At 44.8% G+C, this 22,380-nt stretch overlaps 1 protein-coding gene and 1 long non-coding RNA gene across 4 annotated transcripts; one reads left to right on the forward strand and one right to left on the reverse strand.

Moving 5' to 3' along the window:
- The first annotated feature begins 373 nt into the window (after positions 1–373).
- Positions 374–20,679, forward strand: LOC111856623 (uncharacterized). Of its 2 annotated transcripts, none has more exons than XR_011985136.1 (3): positions 374–558; positions 19,761–19,924; positions 20,548–20,679. It is a non-coding gene; the product is annotated as an uncharacterized lncRNA (long non-coding RNA). The 2 variants fall into 2 exon arrangements; XR_002841177.2 differs by lacking the exon at positions 374–558 and adding an exon at positions 9,873–9,988.
- prr16 (proline rich 16) lies at positions 7,235–17,999 on the reverse strand. 2 transcript variants are annotated; one of them, XM_072706276.1, is made up of 4 exons: positions 17,113–17,999; positions 14,142–15,014; positions 9,074–9,169; positions 7,235–8,443 (listed from the first exon to the last, which is right to left on the reverse strand). In XM_072706276.1, the coding sequence occupies exons 1-2, from the start codon at positions 17,245–17,247 to the stop codon at positions 14,277–14,279; spliced, it is 873 nt and encodes a 290-aa protein (XP_072562377.1). In that variant the 5' UTR covers positions 17,248–17,999; the 3' UTR covers positions 7,235–8,443; positions 9,074–9,169; positions 14,142–14,276. The 2 variants fall into 2 exon arrangements, with proteins under 2 accessions (XP_072562377.1, XP_023692505.1); XM_023836737.2 differs by lacking the exon at positions 9,074–9,169.
- Positions 20,680–22,380: the final 1,701 nt, after the last annotated feature.

Below are 22,380 nucleotides of genomic sequence, written 5' to 3' on the forward strand. Positions count from 1 at the left end.
CTGTCCATATTTTTGGTCAGGGTGGCGACGGCACCTGGAGTCAATCACAGGCAGCAGTGGGCCTAAATGTTCAATGGATACTGAGACCAAAGGCAGCAGAAGCCAGTTAATTTGTAGTTATTCAATTATGTTCATTTAGTTTGTTCATTTATAGCTTTCATATTTCTTATTTTCATATTTCTTTCTGTCCTTGCTACTTGCTCATCATGTTCTTTGTCTATCTCATATAACTTACTCTCACCAAGGCCATCTGACCCCCCGGCTCCGGGAGTCTATGAAGACCATAGATAAAGGGTCTGCTTCCCTCAGGGGGGGCAGAGACAGACACAGACAGACACTGAACCGGCCGTGCGAAACATCTTTCTGTAACATCTTCATTCTGTCTTAATAAACTGCTTAAGCTTAAGGAACTTCCCTCATCATTCAAATAAAAGAACCTGAGGTTTCACTGAAGAAATCTATCAGTTGGCGTCATGAACAGGATCGGTGAGAGACAAGGCTGAGAGACTAATTAATGCTGAAAGACTGAGGACAACAGTAAAGCACATGTCAACAGAGGTAAGATCTTCTTCCTGTCTTTGGCTGAAGGTTAAATAGCCTCTCTCCTGCTCAAACACCCGATCAGAGAGTTGTTTGATGAAGAAGAAGTAAATGTAACTAATTGTGAGATTTCTCTATTTGTTGTGAGCTCAAAAAAGATAAGTTGACTATAAGGAAGTTTTTCCGTGGCTGTATCGGGATAGAAACAGCATTCTCTTGCATGAGTTTTCCGTTTTACTGTTCGGGAAAATAAAAAACAGCTGTTTACTGTTCGGGAAAAAACAGAAGAACGAAACTGTTTTTTATTTTCCCGAACAGTAAAATAGCTGTTTGACTGAGGGTTTATAGCTTACTGCTGACAGCATGGGTAGTATAACAAAGTTCTGCCGCTCTCAGGTGATTTATCACACAGAGGGTGATGAATTTTTATTGCACTGCTGTGTCAATGTTACGTACAGATATAACATATGAATATGTCTGGATCTCCATAGGATGACCTATCTGTACCTGAAGCTGTCTGTAGGATGATCTCTCTGTACGGGGGGCTGTCTGTAGGATGATCTCTCTGTACGGGGGGCTGTCTGTAGGATGATCTCTGTACGGGGGGCTGTCTGTAGGATGATCTCTCTGTACGGGGGGCTGTCTGTAGGATGATCTCTCTGTACGGGGGGCTGTCTGTAGGATGATCTCTGTACGGGGGGCTGTCTGTAGGATGATCTCTCTGTACGGGGGGCTGTCTGTAGGATGATCTCTCTGTACGGGGGGCTGTCTGTAGGATGATCTCTCTGTACGGGGGGCTGTCTGTAGGATGATCTCTCTGTACGGGGGGCTGTCTGTAGGATGATCTCTGTACGGGGGGCTGTCTGTAGGATGATCTCTCTGTACGGGGGGCTGTCTGTAGGATGATCTCTCTGTACGGGGGGCTGTCTGTAGGATGATCTCTCTGTACGGGGGGCTGTCTGTAGGATGATCTCTCTGTACGGGGGGCTGTCTGTAGGATGATCTCTCTGTACGGGAGGCTGTCTGTAGGATGATCTCTCTGTACGGGGGGCTGTCTGTAGGATGATCTCTCTGTACGGGGGGCTGTCTGTAGGATGATCTCTCTGTACGGGGGGCTGTCTGTAGGATGATCTCTCTGTATGGGGGGCTGTCTGTAGGATGATCACTCTGTCCGTGATGCTGTCTGTAGGATGATCTCTCTGTACGGGGGGCTGTCTGTAGGATGATCTCTCTGTACGGGGGGCTGTCTGTAGGATGATCTCTGTACGGGGGGCTGTCTGTAGGATGATCTCTCTGTATGGGGGGCTGTCTGTAGGATGATCCCAGAGGCCTTGTTTTAGCTTGCAAATGTGCTGCCAGGTGGAACAAAGCTGCCATTTTCTTAAATAATAAATGGCTAATCAGCACATAAGCAAAGTTTAAGCATTTCTTTTAATGAATTGTATGGCAGCCCTTTGAAATAACCAGAGCATTGCACAGTGCCTTGCCGGAGAGGGACACTCAAGATATAATGACTTTTCTAGCCGGTTGCAAGGGAACACCGGCCCAGGCTGCTCCTGTCTATCCCAGCATCTGTAATCACTCAGCTCAGAGGCAGTTCCCAAGGCCCCAAGACCACATTCACAGTTTTGCTATTTATTTTTAATAAAACGTTTTCTTATTCATTTTCAGCCTTTCCATACATTTCAGGCACAAATAGCCTCCTCAAGTGTATTTCGCAGTTTGGTTCATCGACAGCAAAGCCATCAAGCTGAGCTTCATTCCTTGCAAACCAATTGAGTTTGAGATGTGAATCTGTCTTGCATCAGCCAAGCATCAGTGATATGAATAGACTTCGCATGTTGACAAGTTTTCTGGCCAGTCTGTACGAACCTCATCTCCAGGTGATGTGATGCAGATGAACTGCAGCGACACCAAGCACACTCATCCTCCCTCATTCCACAAGTGTTCATGAGCGGGAGAAAGAGACGCTGGCATTGAATATGCTAATTAGCATTAGCGCTTAGCAAAGCAAGGCTATCATGCTATCTGTCTCAAAGAGCAGGGCCTGGCTACATTTTTAATGATAAGGCAATGGTTTCTTGGCAACTAAGGTTACATTTAGCCTGAAAATATGTCCCCCCACCATGCCGAAGTGGATGGATTCAGACATGTGAACATGTTTAAACCTGCCCATTCATAGTGTGCTGATCATTCAGCCATCTGAGCTACAAACAAGGCATCTAAAAGCTCCAGACTTTCATTGACTGACCTCATCCAGCCTGTGTCACCAGTGACAGTCAAGTCTGTCCTGAACAACACCTCTGAAATTGGAACTTCAGATGGGGAACTTGACGTACCAGTCAACCCTTAGGCAGACTCACCGTCATGTAAAAAAGTAAAGGGAGATACAGTACTGTACAAAGGTCTAAGGCAGCCACAGAAAATAATGTTTAGATGATCTTTATGTTGGCATTATGTTGGTTATTATGTCTGTCAAAGTGTCAGCTTAGCCATTTCAAAACTCCTGCTAAAATCACCCCAGTATTTACAGCAACCATACGATACACCACTAGCACACCTCGTACAGCTAATCAATATCTCATTGACTTTTTACACTAATTTAATTAATTAATTAAGGGAGCTGATGGTGAAATTTAATTAATACATGGAGTGGCTGAGGTGGCTCCGTAGAGAGGTCTGGGAACTGAAGCGATGTTCATCTAGCCATCCAATACAGAATAGAAGAAATTTTTCCCTGTTTTTATTGTATTATACTTAATTTGCATATATTCTAATGTTAAACTGTGTTTTTTTTGTTCTGAGCAAAAGTTCACTTACTACTCAGACAAAAAGCTTTAAACATTTCTTTGGCCAGTCTAAGACTTCTACACAGTACAGTATATGAGGAACCTGATTGGTCCCAAAAAGAAACAGAGGATGTCTGGGCATTACTGAACAATTTTGTAAGGTCTTATGTTTTTACAGCAAAACATAAGCGTTTTTTACAGCGTTTTTTTTTTACAGCTTTTACAGCAAAGTCCTGTTTTTACAGCCTTCACCACCCCATGCCAAATTTGGTGCTTAAACATCTATGGCTCTGCGAATAGTTATATTCAGTGATGTGTATATAGAATATGTGTTTATTACTTTACATCAGTGTTTCCCAATGAGGTCCTTAGGGACCCACAAATGGTCCACAATTTTGCTCCCTCCCAGTCTATGGACTGGGAAACATTGCTATAGATCAGGGGTCTCAAACCACTGGCCTACAGGCCAAATTGGACCCATGATGTGTTTTTCTGTGACCCTTTGCTCCTTTTTGCATCAAAGTAGCGACACCACCAGGGTCACGTCTCTCACAGAGCTCTGTTTCATTTATCCACCGGAGTACTGGTTAGGGCCCTGAAAGAAGAACATTATATAAATGGCTCTGGATTACTCATTATCCACTTTGAAAGGCTGCTTGATCCAAGAAAGTCTTTCCAGACAGGAACAGATTGTAAAGTAAGAGCAAGCAAGCTTCACTCTACCAGAACTGGTGTCAAATTATAAACCTACAGGTAAAACACAGCATCGCCGCTGGCTTTTGGAGATAAGGTGTAAAAATTCTACAATTAGCACTAAATCCTAAAGTATCAGCCTAAATCTTCCATCACCTTACTGATATACAATATGAATGTCAAGTAACTATTATCGAAAACCAGCAGAGACACCTAATTGGCTATTTATGCATCAATTACATGTAAAATTACATCAGCTTGCAGAGACAGACATCTCCACTGGGTAAGATGAGGCAAGCAGCAGAACGCTTTGCACAAAATAGTAGCACTTTGGCGATTCAGCGGGAAAGCGCTGCTTGGCGTGAGGGTGTGTGCAGAACGCGAGGCTTGATTTTCGGGAGGTGGGGACAGAGCTGTCAGAGACACGCTGTTCCTCCAAGAAATTCTTTTGCACGTTTTTTTCAGAGCCGATCCGTCTCTTACATCCAGCACTCATCCGAATTTCCATGTATTTTCCAGGTGCCTCTTCATGGGCCGATTGGGAGGAAGCCTATACATTAGTTTTAAAAACACCAAAATGAAAAACATCATGAGTAGCTGTTTCCGAGCTTCACCATGACTTTCAAATGTTATTAAATTTTGATATGTTACTGTAGATCTAAATTTTTTTTTTCACAGCAGATGCTGAAAAAAAGGCACAAAGGAAATGGAAAAGCGATTATCCTAGATGTACTTAACCTGAATTATTCCAGTAAAATATTCTGCATGTGGCATAAAGGTAATCTATGCACAGCCCTCTGGGGGGAGGTAGCAGAGGAGTGAGATCGCACTCTCCTTTAGGAGTGGGAGGATAAAAGTGAGGTCTCACTCCATGATGTGGCCAAGCAATTCCTTTGCATTTTTCCCATGCTTGAAAAAAATCTGCCATTTGAGATTTTCACTGGGGTAGCCGTGTCAATCTGGGGATGGGGGTATCCACTGGGGAGTGTCATGGCAATGGTTAGATCTGTTGACTGGGGGGGCATTGGGCCCATCCATAGCTGCACCCCTGGCTAACAGGCTAATCTTTTTAGCATCATTCTTATCCCACAATGTTACTATTCTGACTATTTAATTGCCAGTGGCTGGGACTCCACACAGTGCAGCTGTGATACAGAGAAATGTGGCCTGTATTTTCTGACACGGACAAGTCTGACAGTCCTGCACAGACGTTACAGTCGTCCTTATAAATCCCGGCAAGCCTGTCAGGTTTTCTGGCTGATAACATGAACCGCTTCTGTAAGGAGACCAGGCTGCCGTATTAATGGCTGATGTTAATGGAAATACTGGTGTGAAGGTAACATAAAGTGATGGTTTATAATCTGTGGTATTTAGTTAAAAACGTGGCATTAATTAATTATTCATAAGGAAAGCTGCGTCTTCATGCTGACTGAAATTTACACAAAGTCCTACTCAAATATGAATTTTGGGAAAAGCAGGTGTTCAACAGAAAAGCTACTTTACTATGATTTAGAGCTGAGATGCTTTTAACCCAGTGTACATGAGCAGATGGTGTTCATTTAAGGAACACGCATGTTGGCTGTGGTCATATTAGAAGCATGTGTGCAAACTGTGTTCATTTTAGAAGCACACGTCTGAACTGTGGTCATTTTACACTGTATTCATTTTTAAAGAACACTTATGGACTGCGGTCCTATTAGAAGCACACGTGTGGACTGTGTGAACACACTACGGTCATGTAAGAAGCACGCATGTGAACTGTGGTGATTTTAGCAGCACACGTGTGGATTGTGTTCATTTAAGTAGTGAATTCGTGGATCATACACACCGGATAAAACCCTACACGACTGTTAAATATTTGAAGGTCCCTCACATTTAAAGTGTTCTGCTATTTCCCTGCAGATCATTATTATAACATAAGGCTTTTTGATCAAAGCGCAGTTTCTGAGGGGAACCTTCTGGGACCCTTTTGAAGTTAGAAGGAGATGTTTAAGCCCTTAAAGTTGGGTCTTCAGACGCCACACCGTGCACAGACTCTCTCTGTCTCTCTCTCTCTCACACACACACCCACGGCAAGGAACATTAAAAGGAGTCGCACGCACTGAAATCACCATTTTACACACAGGCTGAAAATCGATCTGTATTAGAGTGACGTATTAAAGGGGACGGCACACCAATAAAAAAACAAGGGAGTGCAAAGTGGTTGGTAACCGTTAAGTTCTTGTGAGGTTCATCAATCCCTGTTGTCGGTATCTTCAGTTCAAGTTCCTTCAAGGCAGGCTGGTGCTATCTGTGGCCTACAGGAAGGTGACCACTGTGTGGGCCGAGGTGACGGATAGTTGACAGAGCTCCGCGACCGCGGAGCCGCGGATCCAGCCTGGAACAGCTGTCCACGCGCTCCATGGCGGGAGCACGGATGGGATCACACTTCCCATCTTCCCAGGTTCTTCCTGGCAGAGTTTTTCACGGATCACGTATTTGGTTTATTCTCCTTCCTCGTGCAGTTCCTCTATGACTGTCCTCCATAATAATTAATGACATCTTTATATGAAAGTCATATCGTTGAACCATGTTTGTATCAACACGGACCAGCCTGAGATCCATCGGCAGCTCGGACATGGCCAAGGTTACCGTCTCCTAAATACCCCTCTGATTCCCTCGATAAATTCTGTGAAATATCAAAAATACTTCTCATTTCTATTTTAAAATCTCATAAAAACACTCTAAATATATATATATAGAAATAAAATCTGATGCAAATTATTTTAAGAAGTGTTTAAAGCTGTATGTTTCTAATGGAAGTTATCCCACAATCGAACATTCATTTGAAAAGTATAGTGTAAGGGGTTATAGGAAACACTGTGATCCTGTGCTGGATAAGTGAGTATCAGAGACAGATGGATGGTCACATTCAGCTGAGGGTATTAGCTTATGTTAGGGCTTCTCCTGTGGAGAAAAGATTCATGACCTTTGGGGTTTTTTTCTTGGTTATATTGGTATTTATAACGCCTTCTGCGTCCCGACTCGGACCTCAAGTTGCTCCCAAAATACCCTTTGTTACTTTCACAGGCTCAGTGTTAAATGCTATTTAGCCATTTTCGTGCTGGTGTCACACCCGACATGCCTTGGGGGTGGAAGCCAGAAGGGACCACGTGCGGTTTAATCTGCATCCGTCTGTGTGGGGTGGGGGTGGGGGTGGGGCCGGGGGGGCTGCTCTGAGCTGGGCCGCATGCCTGCTGGACGGGAGTCTGCCTAATCCAGACTGCTTCTACTGTACCCGTGCTTAACCCGTGCTGCCAGCAGATAGATGAGGGAAGCCTGGCCGCTCGAGGCAGAAAGCGCCACGCGCACAGCCGGAATATTCCGGGGCTGTGCCACCAACACATGGGGTTTTGACCGTTTAGCTGATTTTTTTCCCCAAATAACCAGGAAGTGAAGTCTCGCTTTATTAACTATTTTGTTAATGCCTGCTCTTGCAGATAAATCATGAGCGGTGCCTTGCCGGATTGTGCACAGGCAGGCCTATCTTATCTGACCGGGCGTGATTATGCCGTTGCTCAGGGTAACAGACGCCCGTCCACGTGGCCAGCGGGTCACAAACGCCAAGGAGGGTAAGAATGGCTACCAGGATCTACCTGGAGAGGCCAGTCAGGGATTTGCTCCCAGAAAGACTGTTCTCCATCTGGGGGTGACAAAGACAGCCAGACAGACTTAAAGTTGACCGGACTCAAACGCGACCTTTCTGGTCGAGCGGGACGGAAGCAGCTGGCAGAGCTGCCAGGCGTGATGCCGTAACGCTGAAAGACTCGCCTTGGAAAGGGAGCACTTCCTGTTCGCAGTTTCAGAACAGGAAGTCGGGAGCCAAGCTCAGAGCAGAGTGACGACTCCACAGGAAGATACATCTCACCTGTGGTCCTGGGCCAAGCAGATCGGATGGAAAATTATATTTATAGGCCTATGAAATGCACTATATAGATTTGAACTTGACAGAGACCTACGAGCAAGTTTTTAAAGGATAAGAAGCAGTCAGTGCTTGGGAGGTTAGCCGTGAATGAATAACAGACCTTGTGTTCTTTTTTTGTGGTAATAATCTGGTTTGTCTGAGTGTTCTCCACGGTCTTTCGGTGAACACGCGAGACGCAGGCTCCCTCGAGCTCTGACAGAAGGCATCTTTTAAAGACGGTTAACCGATTGACGTGCGAGCTCGTCCCACACTTCATCCAGGGTCATCTTACACTCCACAGTCCAAACGCTGTCATACTTCGGCTGTGGATGGGGCTCTGCATGTCAGACCTGGACTTTGCCGTCTCTGGCTGTGAATCGTTCGCTGGTTGCCCCACCCCAGAGGGCCGGTGTCGGGGCACAGGGCCGGCCAACGCTTACTGGCTGTGAGTGGCACTTTCACTATGGACCAGGAGGACCTGCAGGGACAAGATGGAAACACATTAACGAGAGCAGTGTGAGAGAGGACTGCTGGGAAAGCAGCTTGCCTGCCGCAGTCACCGAACGACAAGGTTTGAAGGGAGCAGATTAATGCAGATACACCTGGAGGAATGAGGGCCGTCTCCCCAGATAGGAGACGTGACTCCGTCCTCCAACATTCAGAGATCAGAAGGCTTCATGCATTTCAAATCTGCACGTTTAAATGCGACATCTTTCCACTTGTGCAATTTACTCATAAACGCTGTTACACCAAATGTCTGCCTCCAGAGCATGTAACCAGTGTGAAAGACACGTTTAGGGTGCTGTGTGACATCACTGAGCCAGAATCACACATTTTCCACATTGAGTAGACTCAAGCTTTCCTAAAACATTTCCTAATGATTAATAAATTAAATTAAATTAAAAGAACAAAAAAGGCACATGTCTTAATAATATCTGATTAAGATGTAAGAGAATAGATACACACTTAAAAATACCAGGACTTTCCTACGATAAAAAGCGTACGATCAAACAGATCCTGTTGTAGTGCTGACTGAACATTTTCCCGGCCAATGTCCTCCTCTCGTTACTGGAGTGTCCTTAATTATGAAGTGTCTTTTCTTTTTTACCTTCTGCTTTTTGATTGGCCAGCACTTCCTGTCTCCTTGCCCCTAACCCCGCCGAGCTAGCAGGTGTCACGTTGTGATGGACGAACGACTCGAGGGCTGGTATCAGGAAAACAAAATGGCCTTTATTAACATGAGCGGGGAAACAAATAGGACCACAAGGGGTGAAAATGGGAAGACTGACTCGGGGATGGGCACAGGCAACAGGAGGACTGACGTTAATGATCAGACTGGGGATGGCGAGACAAACAGATACGTCATTATCAAGACTACCGAGGGACAACAAGCAACAGGCACAGCTCATCAGGGTCACACAAGGGAGGAGACAGAAGTGTCACATGGACATGGTGGGCAGGGCATAACAACAGGACACTAACTCATCTCTTTGACTCATCGCTGCCCTGTTCCACCTGTACTAAATTACTCACCCTCCATGTTTTCAGACACATTTACACCTCACGTGTACCACCTGCACTGTCCTACACGCGTCCTGGTTCTTTATTCATTCATTATTTACTTGCTTCTTCGGGAGGGAATGCTGTGTTGGACTTGTTTATTTTTGTAAGTCGGCTGCCCTGGGGGATCAGAAAAGCTCTATCTTATCTTATTAAACACGGATGTTCACTCGAGCGCAGCCCCTAGGACTCCAGGGCTGCTAAGAATGACGTCACAGCGAGACTCATGTTTACCGCCTCCCCAGGCATGGGCAGCGTGTCACGGGCAGCACAGGAAGTCTGCCGAAATCCTTCCTGTGCAGCCTGGGGGGGGTCAGTCTGCCAGGGGCAACAGGAAGGAAGGACAGAGTCAAACCTGATCAGATGTGCCGGGAATACAGGAGCCTGAGACTGAACGTGGCAGCACATTACAGAGCTTCACATAACAGGATTACTGTTCAATGACTACCATGACCCTCAGCAGGTAAAGAGAGATATATGGATGGATGGATGGATGGACAGAGACAGTGTATCCATATTTGGTGACATAGCCAGTTGTGAAGAAGGTTCTAAATGCACGTTCTTGTAGATTGTGCAGGTCCTTTGATGTTGTTTTTCACTAAGAATGATGGTGGAGTGGAGAGACATATAAGGACACAATACATCTAATTGAAATCACCATTCCTATTTACCTCAGAGGTGCTCTGCTATGGTTTTGGGGTTGCAAGGTGTTCCAGATTTTAAGTTCTCTTTAAACTGCTAATAGCCAAAACACAAAGGGTAAGAAAAATAAATTAGACCTATGGGCATAATTAATAGTGAAACTGAGTGTGTTTTATTGCTGGGCCAGATGGCAGTAGCTTCACAGCTGGTATAGCAGCAAGTACTAGAGAACGTAGAGCCCAACTGCAGGTAAATCATAGCAATTGCTTTTAATGGGAGTCATATTAAGATTAATAAACTGGTAAAATGCACCCACCGAAGACAGCAAGGTGCCTGAGTTCCCTGATCTGCCTGAGTAGGTGGCAGGCTCACCATGGTGCAGTAATGGGTAAGAGCTTATGGAGATTAATAGGTGGACTGATGCACCCAACATTAAGTCCGGGACATTGAGGACCTGCGCAGGTGATATCTGGTGACAGATATTAAGGTAAATGTCTTCAGAAACCCATCAAATATGGCTACCCAACTGAAGAGAACAGGGGTAAAATAGGAGCCAATGGCATCTCAACAACCTCTTCTAAAATCATTTCTCTTTGTCATTGGACCGCTAGCTTAACTGACCTTCAATCATCTCACCATTTTGGTACTTTAGTAGTAGATTTAGATCTTCTCCAGGTGCTGTGATCAATCTGGGTCTTGGTAACATGTTATCTGGGGCTTGCTGACCTTCTGCACTATAACTAGGATTAATGTTGGGTGAAGAATCCTACAAGCAGTCAGTGAGAACAAGCTGATTATGAATCATCCCCTTTGCTTTTAGCCAAGGCTGCTGCTGCAGGAGATGTTCTACATGATGAGTATCAGAGAGAATAGATTCTATCTCGCCATACTATGGGGCCTCCTTGGTTCTTGTGTCACCCTGATTTTCACTTTCAGCACCTCACTGACCCGCACACACACCACTTCTTAACAGGGCAGCTTCCACAGAACAGCCCAAAACCAAATCCAGCCTGATTACCTGTCTTCTGGCCCAACACGAGCTGACAACAGCCTCTTTTATCCAAATAAATGCTTTTCAATTCAGCCCATTACAAACCCAGCTGATTATACAGAGATGCAAGTGAGTAAAATTAAACCAAATGCAACTCCCCAATCCCTCAAGTTGTGACTATACAGCTCTGGAAAAAGACCACAGGACATTTTTTTGTTTCACTCATTTCTTAATTTATGGTTATGCGTCTGTGAATAATATATACATTTCTTTTGTAAACTCAAACCTGGCTCTTCTCTGTTTCTCATTGATGAAGGGCTTCTTCCTTGCTTTATGGGACTTCAGTCCTGCTTCTAGCTCTAATATAAACTAGCAGTGCACTTCACACCTGCACTTAATGTTTCCCATTCTTTTTGTAGGTCACTTGATGTCATCCTACGATTAATGAGGCACTGCCGGATAAGTCGACAGTCATTTCTGACATCAGAAAGTCACTTCCTCCCTCTACCTGGCTGGTTTCTGGTCATTCCCAGTGTCTCCTGCTTCACCTTGTTCTTGTGTACTAAAGACTTAGAAATTTTGAGCCTCGAAGCCACCTGCTGCTCAGCGTAGCCTTCCGCCCGCAGAACCACGATTAAACCAGGATTAAAAAATACAGATTTAAAAAAAATATAAAGGTACTTTTTTCCAGAACTTTATTCTGTATGCCTAACCAACAATGATAAACCTGTGCTTAAAGGCAGGGCTCATTCTCAGTGCCTGAGGAAACTACCGTGGATGGACTGCAGTGAGGTGTTTGCTCCATAAGTACCAACACACCTAGGAGACATATGAGATGCATGAAACTGATTGGCTGAACAGAGTGGATCTGAATCAGTAATGAGGCAAAGTTTAACCCACCTCTGGTGGACTGGCTGTGTTCAATACCACTTCAATAATCTGGTTACCCATAATGCACTGTAGCACAATGCCTATCAACAGGTTATAGCACGTTAACTTAACAGCACAGTCTATGTGTCGTGTGGGAGATGGTCTAACTTACACATGTAAGCCAGATTTATAACAAGGTATAAGGCAGAACGTGCTTCACTGAGTTTGAAAGGTACCACTGACATGTCAGACTGTGTGGAATAGAGAACTGCAGTGTTTAACAATATGCATCAGCAGCTCCTCGGAAACCAGCTTCACGCCCCCCCGCTCTGTGCCGTTAATGACATGCATGCCGGCCATCTAACCCTCTATTACTGCAGATGACTAACATCAGTGACGATTCTGAGGCATTCTGCTGAATAAAAAATGATTTACACTATTAAATCGAACACGAACAGAGCCTTCAAATGTTCATTCTTAGCTCATGCACCAAGCGACACTTGAGACTGCTTGCTGATTACTGTTCTTACTGATTATGTGATTGCAGTGGCACTTTGTGTCTGTTTATCACCCTTATTATGTGCATTGACCTGACGTTCACTTTCTCTGGCTGCTAAACATACGGAAACCTGAACAAATAGGGCTTTTGGTCACCAAAACGATGCTGGATGGTTGGCAGGAATATTGTCACCGTGGCTTGTTAGTCACCCACATTAGGAAGTGAAATTAAGTTAAAATTAACACACAAAAGGCAGCTGTGTGTTATAGTGTGCAGGTGTGTCACCTACGCCAAGCTGCCCGAACACGACTCAGATGCTCTCTTGCTCTGAAGGGTTCTCCCGTTGTCTCTCCAGGAGAGGTTCCCCGTGATCTAAAAGAACGTGACGGTTTCTGTACTCGCACACGCACACACACACACACACACACACACACAGGCACGCCTCTCAGCACATGCAGATAACTCAGCAGATAACTCACAGGTTTACGGAGCTCCTGCCCTAAGAGCCTGCAAGTGTTACTACGCAGAAGTATTGAAGGTGGGAGGGACAGAGGGAGAGGATGAACGCAGAATGTTAGCACTGATGTACATTAGATCTTTTTGGCAAGGTTCTGTTTGCTGTTTTGTGCGTACGACTATCACTCTGCTGGATTTCATTCATTGCTGACCGGACTGGCTTCTTCTTCCTGAGAGGAGGTCTACCCTGTCACGGATTCTGGGGGCATATTTTTTCCCAGCATACTTGTCTGTTTGCTATGCACTGCTCAGGTGTCATGTGACCTCAAGGAATGTCCCTGGACAAAGCTGTGCATCCTGATTTGATACGCGTCCCAATGAATGGGATGAAAACACAGCTCCCAGTCGGTCTCCAGATTGGGTGGACGTGAGGAGTCTGGTTGGCGATGAAAGGGCTGGGCTCCCTACGGTGCGCTGAGGTGTCACAGTACCACAGAGTCGAGGCGGTGCTCTTGAATGTCTTTTCTGCATCACTATGGCGTCAACAAGCCCCATCTCGCTAGCGTGAACTCCCCCTCAGCCTCTGTGACTCTCTCGACGCCCCAACATTCCCTGCCTTGCTCTGAATCTCTCACTCTTCATCTTCTCTGCCCCCTCTATTTTACCTCCATCCCTTTTCTCTCTGTCTCCACCTTGTAGTCCTGCTCCAGATTACCCTTCCGTTCTCGTTGTTCATTCCACGTTTCTTTTTTTAACTTTTTTTTCTACGTTTCTAAGATGTAGCTCCAGTTATGACGAATCAAACTAGCTGGGCTTCTGAATCCCCTTCGCGGTTTCACGCAAAATCAATAAATACACAGGATCTGATTATCATATACTGATGCATCATACATCTATATCTGCAACTCTGTTTTAGTCCCTCTCTATCTATTATTTCTGCAATTTGTCTACATTGGACTGGATCCAATAAAATCAGTTCAACTTCTCTACAGTAAATGTATAAACCATGCAAACTATCTAGAAATGATCACTTCCTGCTTCCTGTAATCAGCGTATAAAAATGACCGGATGGCAGCTCTGAAAGGACGAAATTCCCCTTCGTCTTTTCACACAAATTCAAGAACAAAGACTTCTAGCACGAGTATGGCGGGTACTTACCAAGTCTCCCCACGTTCGCTCTTTTATTACTGATGATGACTTATGTCCCTTTCTTTCACCCTTTTTTCTTGGAGAATAAATGAAAAAAAGCTAATCTATCAGTACGAGAATATATCTGCTGTGGCACTGCTGACATTAAACGGTGGTGGTCGTTGTCTTCCGGAGAATGGTTTTCTGTGGTTTGGGGTTGATGGAATGAGGCACGTATGGTGGTTTTGTGGGGGGGTAACCGTGAGCGACGCCAGGACCCCCGTTCTCCAGCGTCCGGCCCGAGCAGGTGTGGGAGGGGCTCAGGTGCGTGTCGGCCAGTTCACACTCCAGAGACAGGTCCTCATTTTGGACGTCGTACTGAAGGTCGCAGTCCGGACAGTAGCCGTGATACTGGACCTTCTCGCTGAAGCGAACCCGCTCCCGCGTGACCTGGGGGCACCTGCTTTTCTCGTGCCGAAGCAGGGGCGTGAGCTCCGCCCCCGCGCTGGACTTCTTCTCCGTGATTTTGGGCACGTGACACTGCAAGTCTCTATTCATCTGTATCCCTGGGAAGATGCCGTTCTGGAGGGGAGCCCCCGCAGCTTTGCCTGAGATCCCTGATAGCTGGCCCTGGCCGTGGTCCTCCACTTTCACGGGGGTCAGGCGTGGTGGGGGCAGAGGGGGGTGTGGCTTCTTCAGCACCGTCAGGACAGTGGGGTAAATGGAGGCGGGCCTCGGGGAGAGGTCGCCGTGTCGCAGCTTGATCTTGTCGATGCTGGAGGCCGTGGTGTTGGTGGTGGTGGTGCTGCTGGAGCTGCTGTTGAGTGTGTCCGTCTTGGAGCTGTCTGTCATGTCCTCCTCCAGCTGCAGGTCCGAGGTCAGGGTGTCGATCTCCTGCACCACCTGCGGGCCACGGTATTCGGTCAATTACACCAGAAAGCTTTTCTTTCATTGTTTCTTTGTTTCCCTTGGGCCTGTCAGGCAAATCCAAGAACATGAACTGAAATAACTTTAACAACAACAACAACAACAACAACAAAAACACTGAATTATTAAAACTGCAAGACTTTTCAACCGTGAATGAGAACTGAAATACTCCATTGAGGATCTCCGGAGTGGAAAATGACCATAAACACAATTTTTGGTACAAAAACAGCCCCAGAGGCATCATTCAACTGACGCAGCTCCACTCCAAGGCTGATGCTCAGCAAGCAGAGCCCTGAATACTTAAAGCTCATCTCCAGCTCCTCCACCAGTTAAAACCAAATATAGCCTCATGTACGGAAGGTGCTAAGTGTGGTAGAAACGAGGCTGACTATATGTGGAACAAGAGGCCATCACCTGGACGTCCAAACCTATGGCGGACGGCAGAACCTGACTCAGGCAAATAACAGGATCGTGGCATTTCAGGAAAGGCATGACTGAAATGTCGCTCCCCTAAGCTACTGCTGAGCATCACACTGAAATGTTGCATCCTTGTCAGGAGAAATACAGGGTAACCCCTGTCTAACCCCCCCTCCCCCCCCCAAAAAAAGTAACTCCCAGGTGACGCGTGTGTAAAGGATTCCTCCTGAGTGGTGATGCTTCCGGAAACCAACGTCGTTCCCCTCCTCCTCCAGAACTCTTCCAGCTGGTTCACACCCACAAGTTATTTGCTCTCACCAGGACGGCCTCACTACTGACCGTGCAAAGAGAAAGAGTGTATGTGGCCGAATGTGGGCACGTGTGTAAAGGAAACGGCCGCCGCTCACCACGAGACCATGTGACCCGCCTACATCGGAACATGTGATCCACACGTATGTCACGTGGACAAGGAACCACATTTGTTAAATTCAGCAAGACAAAAGTCCCTTGGATGTATTAAACAACTCTGTCCCTCAAAAAGATATGCAGAAAAATGAATGTGCAACTGGACGGGAGTGTACAGCGAGCCCCGAGAACAACATATTCCTCAGATTACAAAAACAGGTTAGAGCACATTAACTTATAAAGAGAATTGGGCCCAAAATTATTGTAATAACACAATTCAAATGTGAGTGGCCAGGATGCAGCGTAAATAATGGGCTTGTATCCTTCACACCCAAATATGGTTTAAATTACCCTGCAGCAAACAGTTCTGTATATTTGTGTTAGCAGAACTGCAGCTACAGACATGGTCTGTTTTCAAACACCTGAGTAAATTCTCTAAAAACAGGTTACTTCACAAAAATGAGTGGCTGGACCTCTGACCACAGATGTTATTAACTTAAATGTTGTCTGTGAAAAGGACTTCTAAGAGATTCAAACCTACTCTTTGCAATTATTATAAAGCTCTGGGTTGTCTTCAAATAACTTATTCAGAAACAAAAAAGAAGCATTTGAGTTGATGCTCTGTCATGTTTTCACCTGGAAATTAGTGAAATTGTTGTTATGTATAAATGTCAGTCAAGGTGGCCCATTCACAATGCTCTGATGGACTGAGCGGCGGAATGGAGGCCCAGCGCTACACGCTCCCGGCAACGCGGGGGCGCGCATTTCAGCACTGAACACCGCAAAACCATCGTTCACATTCATTATCCAAGGATAAACGAACATCTTTCTGTTTAAATACAAGTTAAGGTTAAAAATAAGATATCATCTGAACAGATGGCTCAATGAACGGATAAACATGTGACTAGTGACGATTTACCTCCACTCTCAGCGCACTGTACAGCATGTCCAGATTTTATTTTATAGTCCGAATAAACCCGTGAGCTAGATATGTGCTTCCAAATATATAAAGCATGCACAACAACTGTGTCCGGTGTATTCCCTAAATCCGCTTTCTAATAGTTAAAAGGAAAAATAGTGGCTTTCTGTATTGGAGATTTCTAAAAACTCTTATCGTAGGCTATAAAAAGACCACAGGGTTTATTCAACAACGGGCATCCTATTGAAAAGCATTAAAAGCAGCCCTAAGCTTATTCAGTTACTCCTGGACGCAAATTAAACGCGCAAAACGTAACAGCGTCGCCGCACAAACCTCCTTAATTTCTTTTGCCACATCCTTTAAGTCCCCCAGGATGGTTTCTAGATCCTCCACGATGGTCTTGATCTGCCGTTTCACTTTAACTTTGGAGACTGCTCCTTCTGACGTCTTGTTCGCCTTGCCTGACATGCTTCGATGCGGCACGATAAACGCTCAGCGACCGGATCGCAGCGCCGATGCTGCCATGGCGAGGCGGTGGACGCGCATGCTGGCCGAGGCTGTGTCTCCTCCACTTGCACACATTGCAGATGAATGTAGCGAAGCACGGCACCGGACTGCACGCCTGCGCCACAGTCCGTATCAGCATCAATGTTTTTTCTTTCTTTCTTTTTTTTTTTTAACGAAACGTCACCCAAGTGGCGGAGCGGGGTGCGAGGGCATCCCTGTGCGCGCCTCCTCCGTGCGTCCCCAAGGTCCGATGACGATCTTAATGTGCAGATCTCCGGGGCAAAACCCCCGCATTTTTCCTGTTTGTTTATAAATCCGCTTCTTCACATCACCGCTTTCTGAAACTCTAATGTATCAGAGTCAGACGCAGGGGAAGAAAGCTGGACCATCCCTTTATCGCACGATAATGACAGCGCTGAAGCAGGTTAAAGTCCGGACAGTAAAACATTGACATTCTCATCTGTTATAATCACTAAGCCCCACGAAGATGCCGGATTCTCGTTTTATAGTATTTCATAATTCCCACAAATCGCGCCGCATATGTGTTTCATTCTCTGAAGGCAGTGCCAGGAAGAACAATGTCCAAACCAGCAGGCTTCTTGCGTTCATGAGTCAGCGAGGACCACCGCTACTGCGGAAACGGGCGCATCCAGCATCCGATGGCGTCTGCACGCATCGGCCAGATTCGCTCGGTGTATGAATGGCGACGCGGTTCGGAGGTGGACGCACACAGATCCGGAGTAACAAAATTGCGAAGCGTGCACTGATTATAAAGTGGATAAAATCATAAAATAAATAAAATAATCTAAAAACTCACTTCAAGTGACACGTATTCGAGCTGACTTTAAAAAGCTAATGAAAGTTAAAGTTTTCTCCCGTAAACATTTGAGCAAATCTCAAGAAAACATGATAAAACCTAGATTAAGTGTTCATGGTTTATCATTACATGTTCAGTTCTTTTTCTACTAGCATTATGTATTTAGTCAAGAGTAAGTCTGTAATATGGTTGAGAAATAAAACTAAACAGTCATTCACATGCAGAAATTTTAAAATTTTTAAATAATCAAAATAATATTTCATTGTAATTGTGTTCATTGTACAGGCAGTGAAGTTAAAGTGAAACAAAACACCAGTTTTGATATGTGCAAATTCTGTTTCTGGTGTAGATGTGGTCAGCCTAGTATTTTTCTATGAAAAAGGTTTTATGCTGGGCCCACATTGATATAATCAGGTCTCAAGAGGACATCCAATTATGTGCCTTATAAGCATAACCAAGTGAAATTCTCATGGCTCAGGGTTTAAAATGACATTGGAATATCAAGTGAACTGCTTTCGTGAAACAGAATATACTGCATACAAAGTAATGGTGAGTTTTTAACATCCACCAATTGCATGCAAACAAGGTGCACATGCCCTGCTGCTCATATTTTTAGCCTCTCTGCTTGAAGACTTTGTGGACTGACATTCCAACCCCGGTGTATCCCTGCCTTATGTCCAGTGCTGCCAGGAACAGACTCTCATCTCCCATGCAACCCTGACCAAGATGTGTCTGGAAGATCGAGGAATTAGGAATTTAATATGTAAAATTGTACTTGTGGTGGGAAGTGTTTTATGTCATATCTGGTGCATATCTCACAGATTAGCTACCCTAAGTGTGGTCAAACACCACAGCCACACCCACCTAAAGATGAGTACCCTGAGAAATCAATAACCTGGAGAAACTCTAGCTATCTATTACTCTATTTAAACTAAATCTGCTCTATCCTTTCCCAGTTTTGGTTATCTATTCGCTAAGGCTGGCTTTCTGGATCATCAGTTTTTGATCTTGCAGTTTCTTGATTCTGTCTATTTTGGTTTTGACTTCGAGGATGTTCTCTGGTTTCTGTTTACTGGCCACCTAACCCTGCTTGATCTATGATCTCATCCTTGGCTATCTCCATTTCATCTCAGCACTCAGCGTCTAACCCATCTCATCCCCATCTTTCACAGCTAGTGTCCCAAAATCTGTCAACACAAGGTACCCGGAGACCAATCTATCAAAGAGGTAAAGCTCATTGTGTGGAAGACCTGGCACCATGTGGCAGACTGACATCTGCCAGTGTTTCTCTTCTAGATTTAAAATAATTAATTAATCTCTAATTTAAAAAAATCCTTTAGCTATGATGCTGTAAAGACAAACTTTTCTGAATTCTGCTCATTCAAAGCATTTAACAAGCATATCATATTGAAATCCTAGGTTCACAAGGATATGGTGTGTGATCATATGCATTCGAGTATGTGAATTGGGAGGCGAGCGGTTGATATCCTTGGGTGTCCCAGCCAACTCGACCGATTCCATTCAGTGAGAAGGAGCACCGGCTCTATGTCAAGGTCCCCCTGGTGCTCTGAACATCCTATCTTGGAGAATCCTGTAGAGAAACAGCATTTCAGCCGCTTGTACTTGTGACCTTGTTCTTTTTCTTTTCATTACCCAGGACTCACAACTGTAGGTGGGGACAGGCATGAAGGTTGACCACTGAAGTGCGTGCCGAATCCAAGGACTTCATTTCATCACTATGGATCTCCTCAGAGCTCGCAAGACTGCAGTCACCGAGCGCCAGCCTATCCGTCTCACCTTCCATCTTATCATCACTCATGAGTAAGATTCCAAAGTGCTTAAACTCCTTCTCTAAGGTCAGACATACCTGAAAGGACCAATCTGCTGTTTACTGAGACAGTGCCACGGCCTCAGATTTAGAGGTGCTCATTCTCATCTCTGTCACCTCACACTCAACGTTGAACTGCTCAAGTACGTGCAGGTGGTCCTGGATGGATTCGAACAAAAGCAGTCTGTGACTATTTTCTATTCCTGCTACTTCTCCCTGGTGCTGTCTGTTTTCATCTGACACCATTGGTGCATTCCTCTAAAATATGGGACTAATTTTCTGTTGTAATTACGGGTAATCATGCCTGCTGCTGGAATCTGACCGGACGCTGCCTGTTGGAAATGCTACCTTTGCACAATCTTTGGCTATTTTCATTGCACACCTTAAAGGGCAAAATGTTAGAATCGTCTGCCTAACACACTGGACGTGTTTTCCATGCATGCTGTTTGGAGTTGCTGTGGATGCTGGTTCCTGAGGCTAAAGTTATGGCCAGAGTTGGAGTTTCCTGCTTGCACACTTTCCCACCTTCTGCGAGCCTCTCCCTGCCCTTTCAGCATAGTTAGCCAGGACTCTTACCAACCTCACGCTTTGAGCTTTCATCCTCTTTTGTTGGCAGACTCTTGAGAAATGCGCAAGACAATTTGGAATTGTTGGATTTCCAGGTGGTAAACTTAAACTCCCTGACACATCTGGCTATAGACACAGAAGATGCTCTGTTACTCTACAACCCAATTTTGCACCATGAAGGTAAGTGGACAAGGCTATATTCCTTTTTAGAGTCAATTTGTATTTGCATTATGTTTTGTGCATCGTTTGCTGCATGTATGTCTCCCCCTCCTGGCTCTCCCTTGATAATTTGCATAAGTAGTAAGTTTGGAGTTCAAGAAAGTAGGAGCTCGAGTGAGATGAGGGACATCGTATAGCCTTTTGGCCACACACACAAACAGAGAAAAATAAGTGCAAAGCATGCCGAAACAAATACATGCGTTCACACCCACAAACATGCTTTGAGAAAATTATTGCTTAAGTTTATTTTTGAAAGATCTATTGGTTACAGCTAAAAGGAGAAGTCCCTGCTTTCGTTGTAATTATTTTGGTTGGATCAGCAAAAATGGATTTTGCTGTAGAAATTGTGAATCAGAATATCCCCCATCCAAACCTGTGCAGCAATCTTGAAACATTCTTCAAAGTCTTTGCATAAAAAAATCTCAAAATGCTTATACTTAAATCCTGATAAATATTCAAAGCCTTGTCCAGACGTATGCAGGTTTTTTTTTTTTTAAATGTAGCATTTTCTATGTGTTTTGGCCCCTCGTCCAAATGCAAACGGAGCTTTGTGTCAGTGAAAATGGAGCTTTTGTAAAACCCCGTCCAGGGCGAAAGATATTCAGAAACTCCGTTTTTTGTGTCTTAGTGTAGACAGGGAAAACTCTTTTTTTTTTTTTTGGCTTGTAACGTCAGATTGTGCGTCGTTCACTCTTTAGCAGAGCTGGTAGGCTTCTGATTGGCCAACATGGCTTTAAGGTTAGCGTTATATCGCCGCCTGTTGGTTTTGCATGCTCTTGACAGTGCGTTGTAGCGTTTTCATATGGACAGATTTTTTTTTTATATATAATGCAGGAGGAAAAAACACCCTTTTTAAAAATATCCGTGTACGTATGGACGAGGTCTACGTCACATAAAGTCACATCAAGCAGTGGATGAACTCTATCGACTTAATACTGATAAAATTGAGCTCTGCTTATCAGATCTAAGACTCTTGTTGCCAACCTACCTGACGCAGCTAAGCACTGATGTTGATGAAGTTCCTTTTAAACCCACACTCGCAGTTGGTCGGTGTTATTTTTGATCACTGACTCAACTTCCAAATCTAGATTAGTTCCCTTGTCCTGACTGCATTTCCTCTGCCTTCTCTGCGGATACTGAACTCCTACTTTAATTCAGACCCTCATCATCTCCCCTCTAGACTACATGCAATGTCCTGCTTATTGGTGTGCTTTCCAAAATTGTCTAGATTACAGTATGCGAAAAACTCTGCAGTACAGGCCCTCAGACGTAAGCACCCATTCTCTGGCACAACTGTGCAAGAGAGAGGAGTTGACCATTATCATAAAAATCGTGCAATAATATTAATAGATCATATATACAATTTGCAGAAGAAGACTAATTTGTATATATTTACAGTTTCGATTAGTAGAAAAATCGCAGCAATAAGTCGTAAAAAATACTGGATTTTTTAAATCTAAGTAAAACTGGAAAAAAGTGGGAAAATAGTCCTGCTTTTGCAGGACAATACGCATCTGTCTGACGTCCAAAATTGCTGGGAGACAGGCTGGAATACATCACTTCCGGTAAAATAGGGCTCGCGGGGATTTAATTGGGCAAATCTTCTGAAATAGGCCACGCTGATTTAATAAAACTGCTGTCGATTATCTAGAATTTCCCGCCC

Source organism: Paramormyrops kingsleyae, chromosome 2, assembly GCF_048594095.1.
Source record: "Paramormyrops kingsleyae isolate MSU_618 chromosome 2, PKINGS_0.4, whole genome shotgun sequence".
In the NCBI taxonomy this organism is placed as follows: domain Eukaryota; kingdom Metazoa; phylum Chordata; class Actinopteri; order Osteoglossiformes; family Mormyridae; genus Paramormyrops; species Paramormyrops kingsleyae.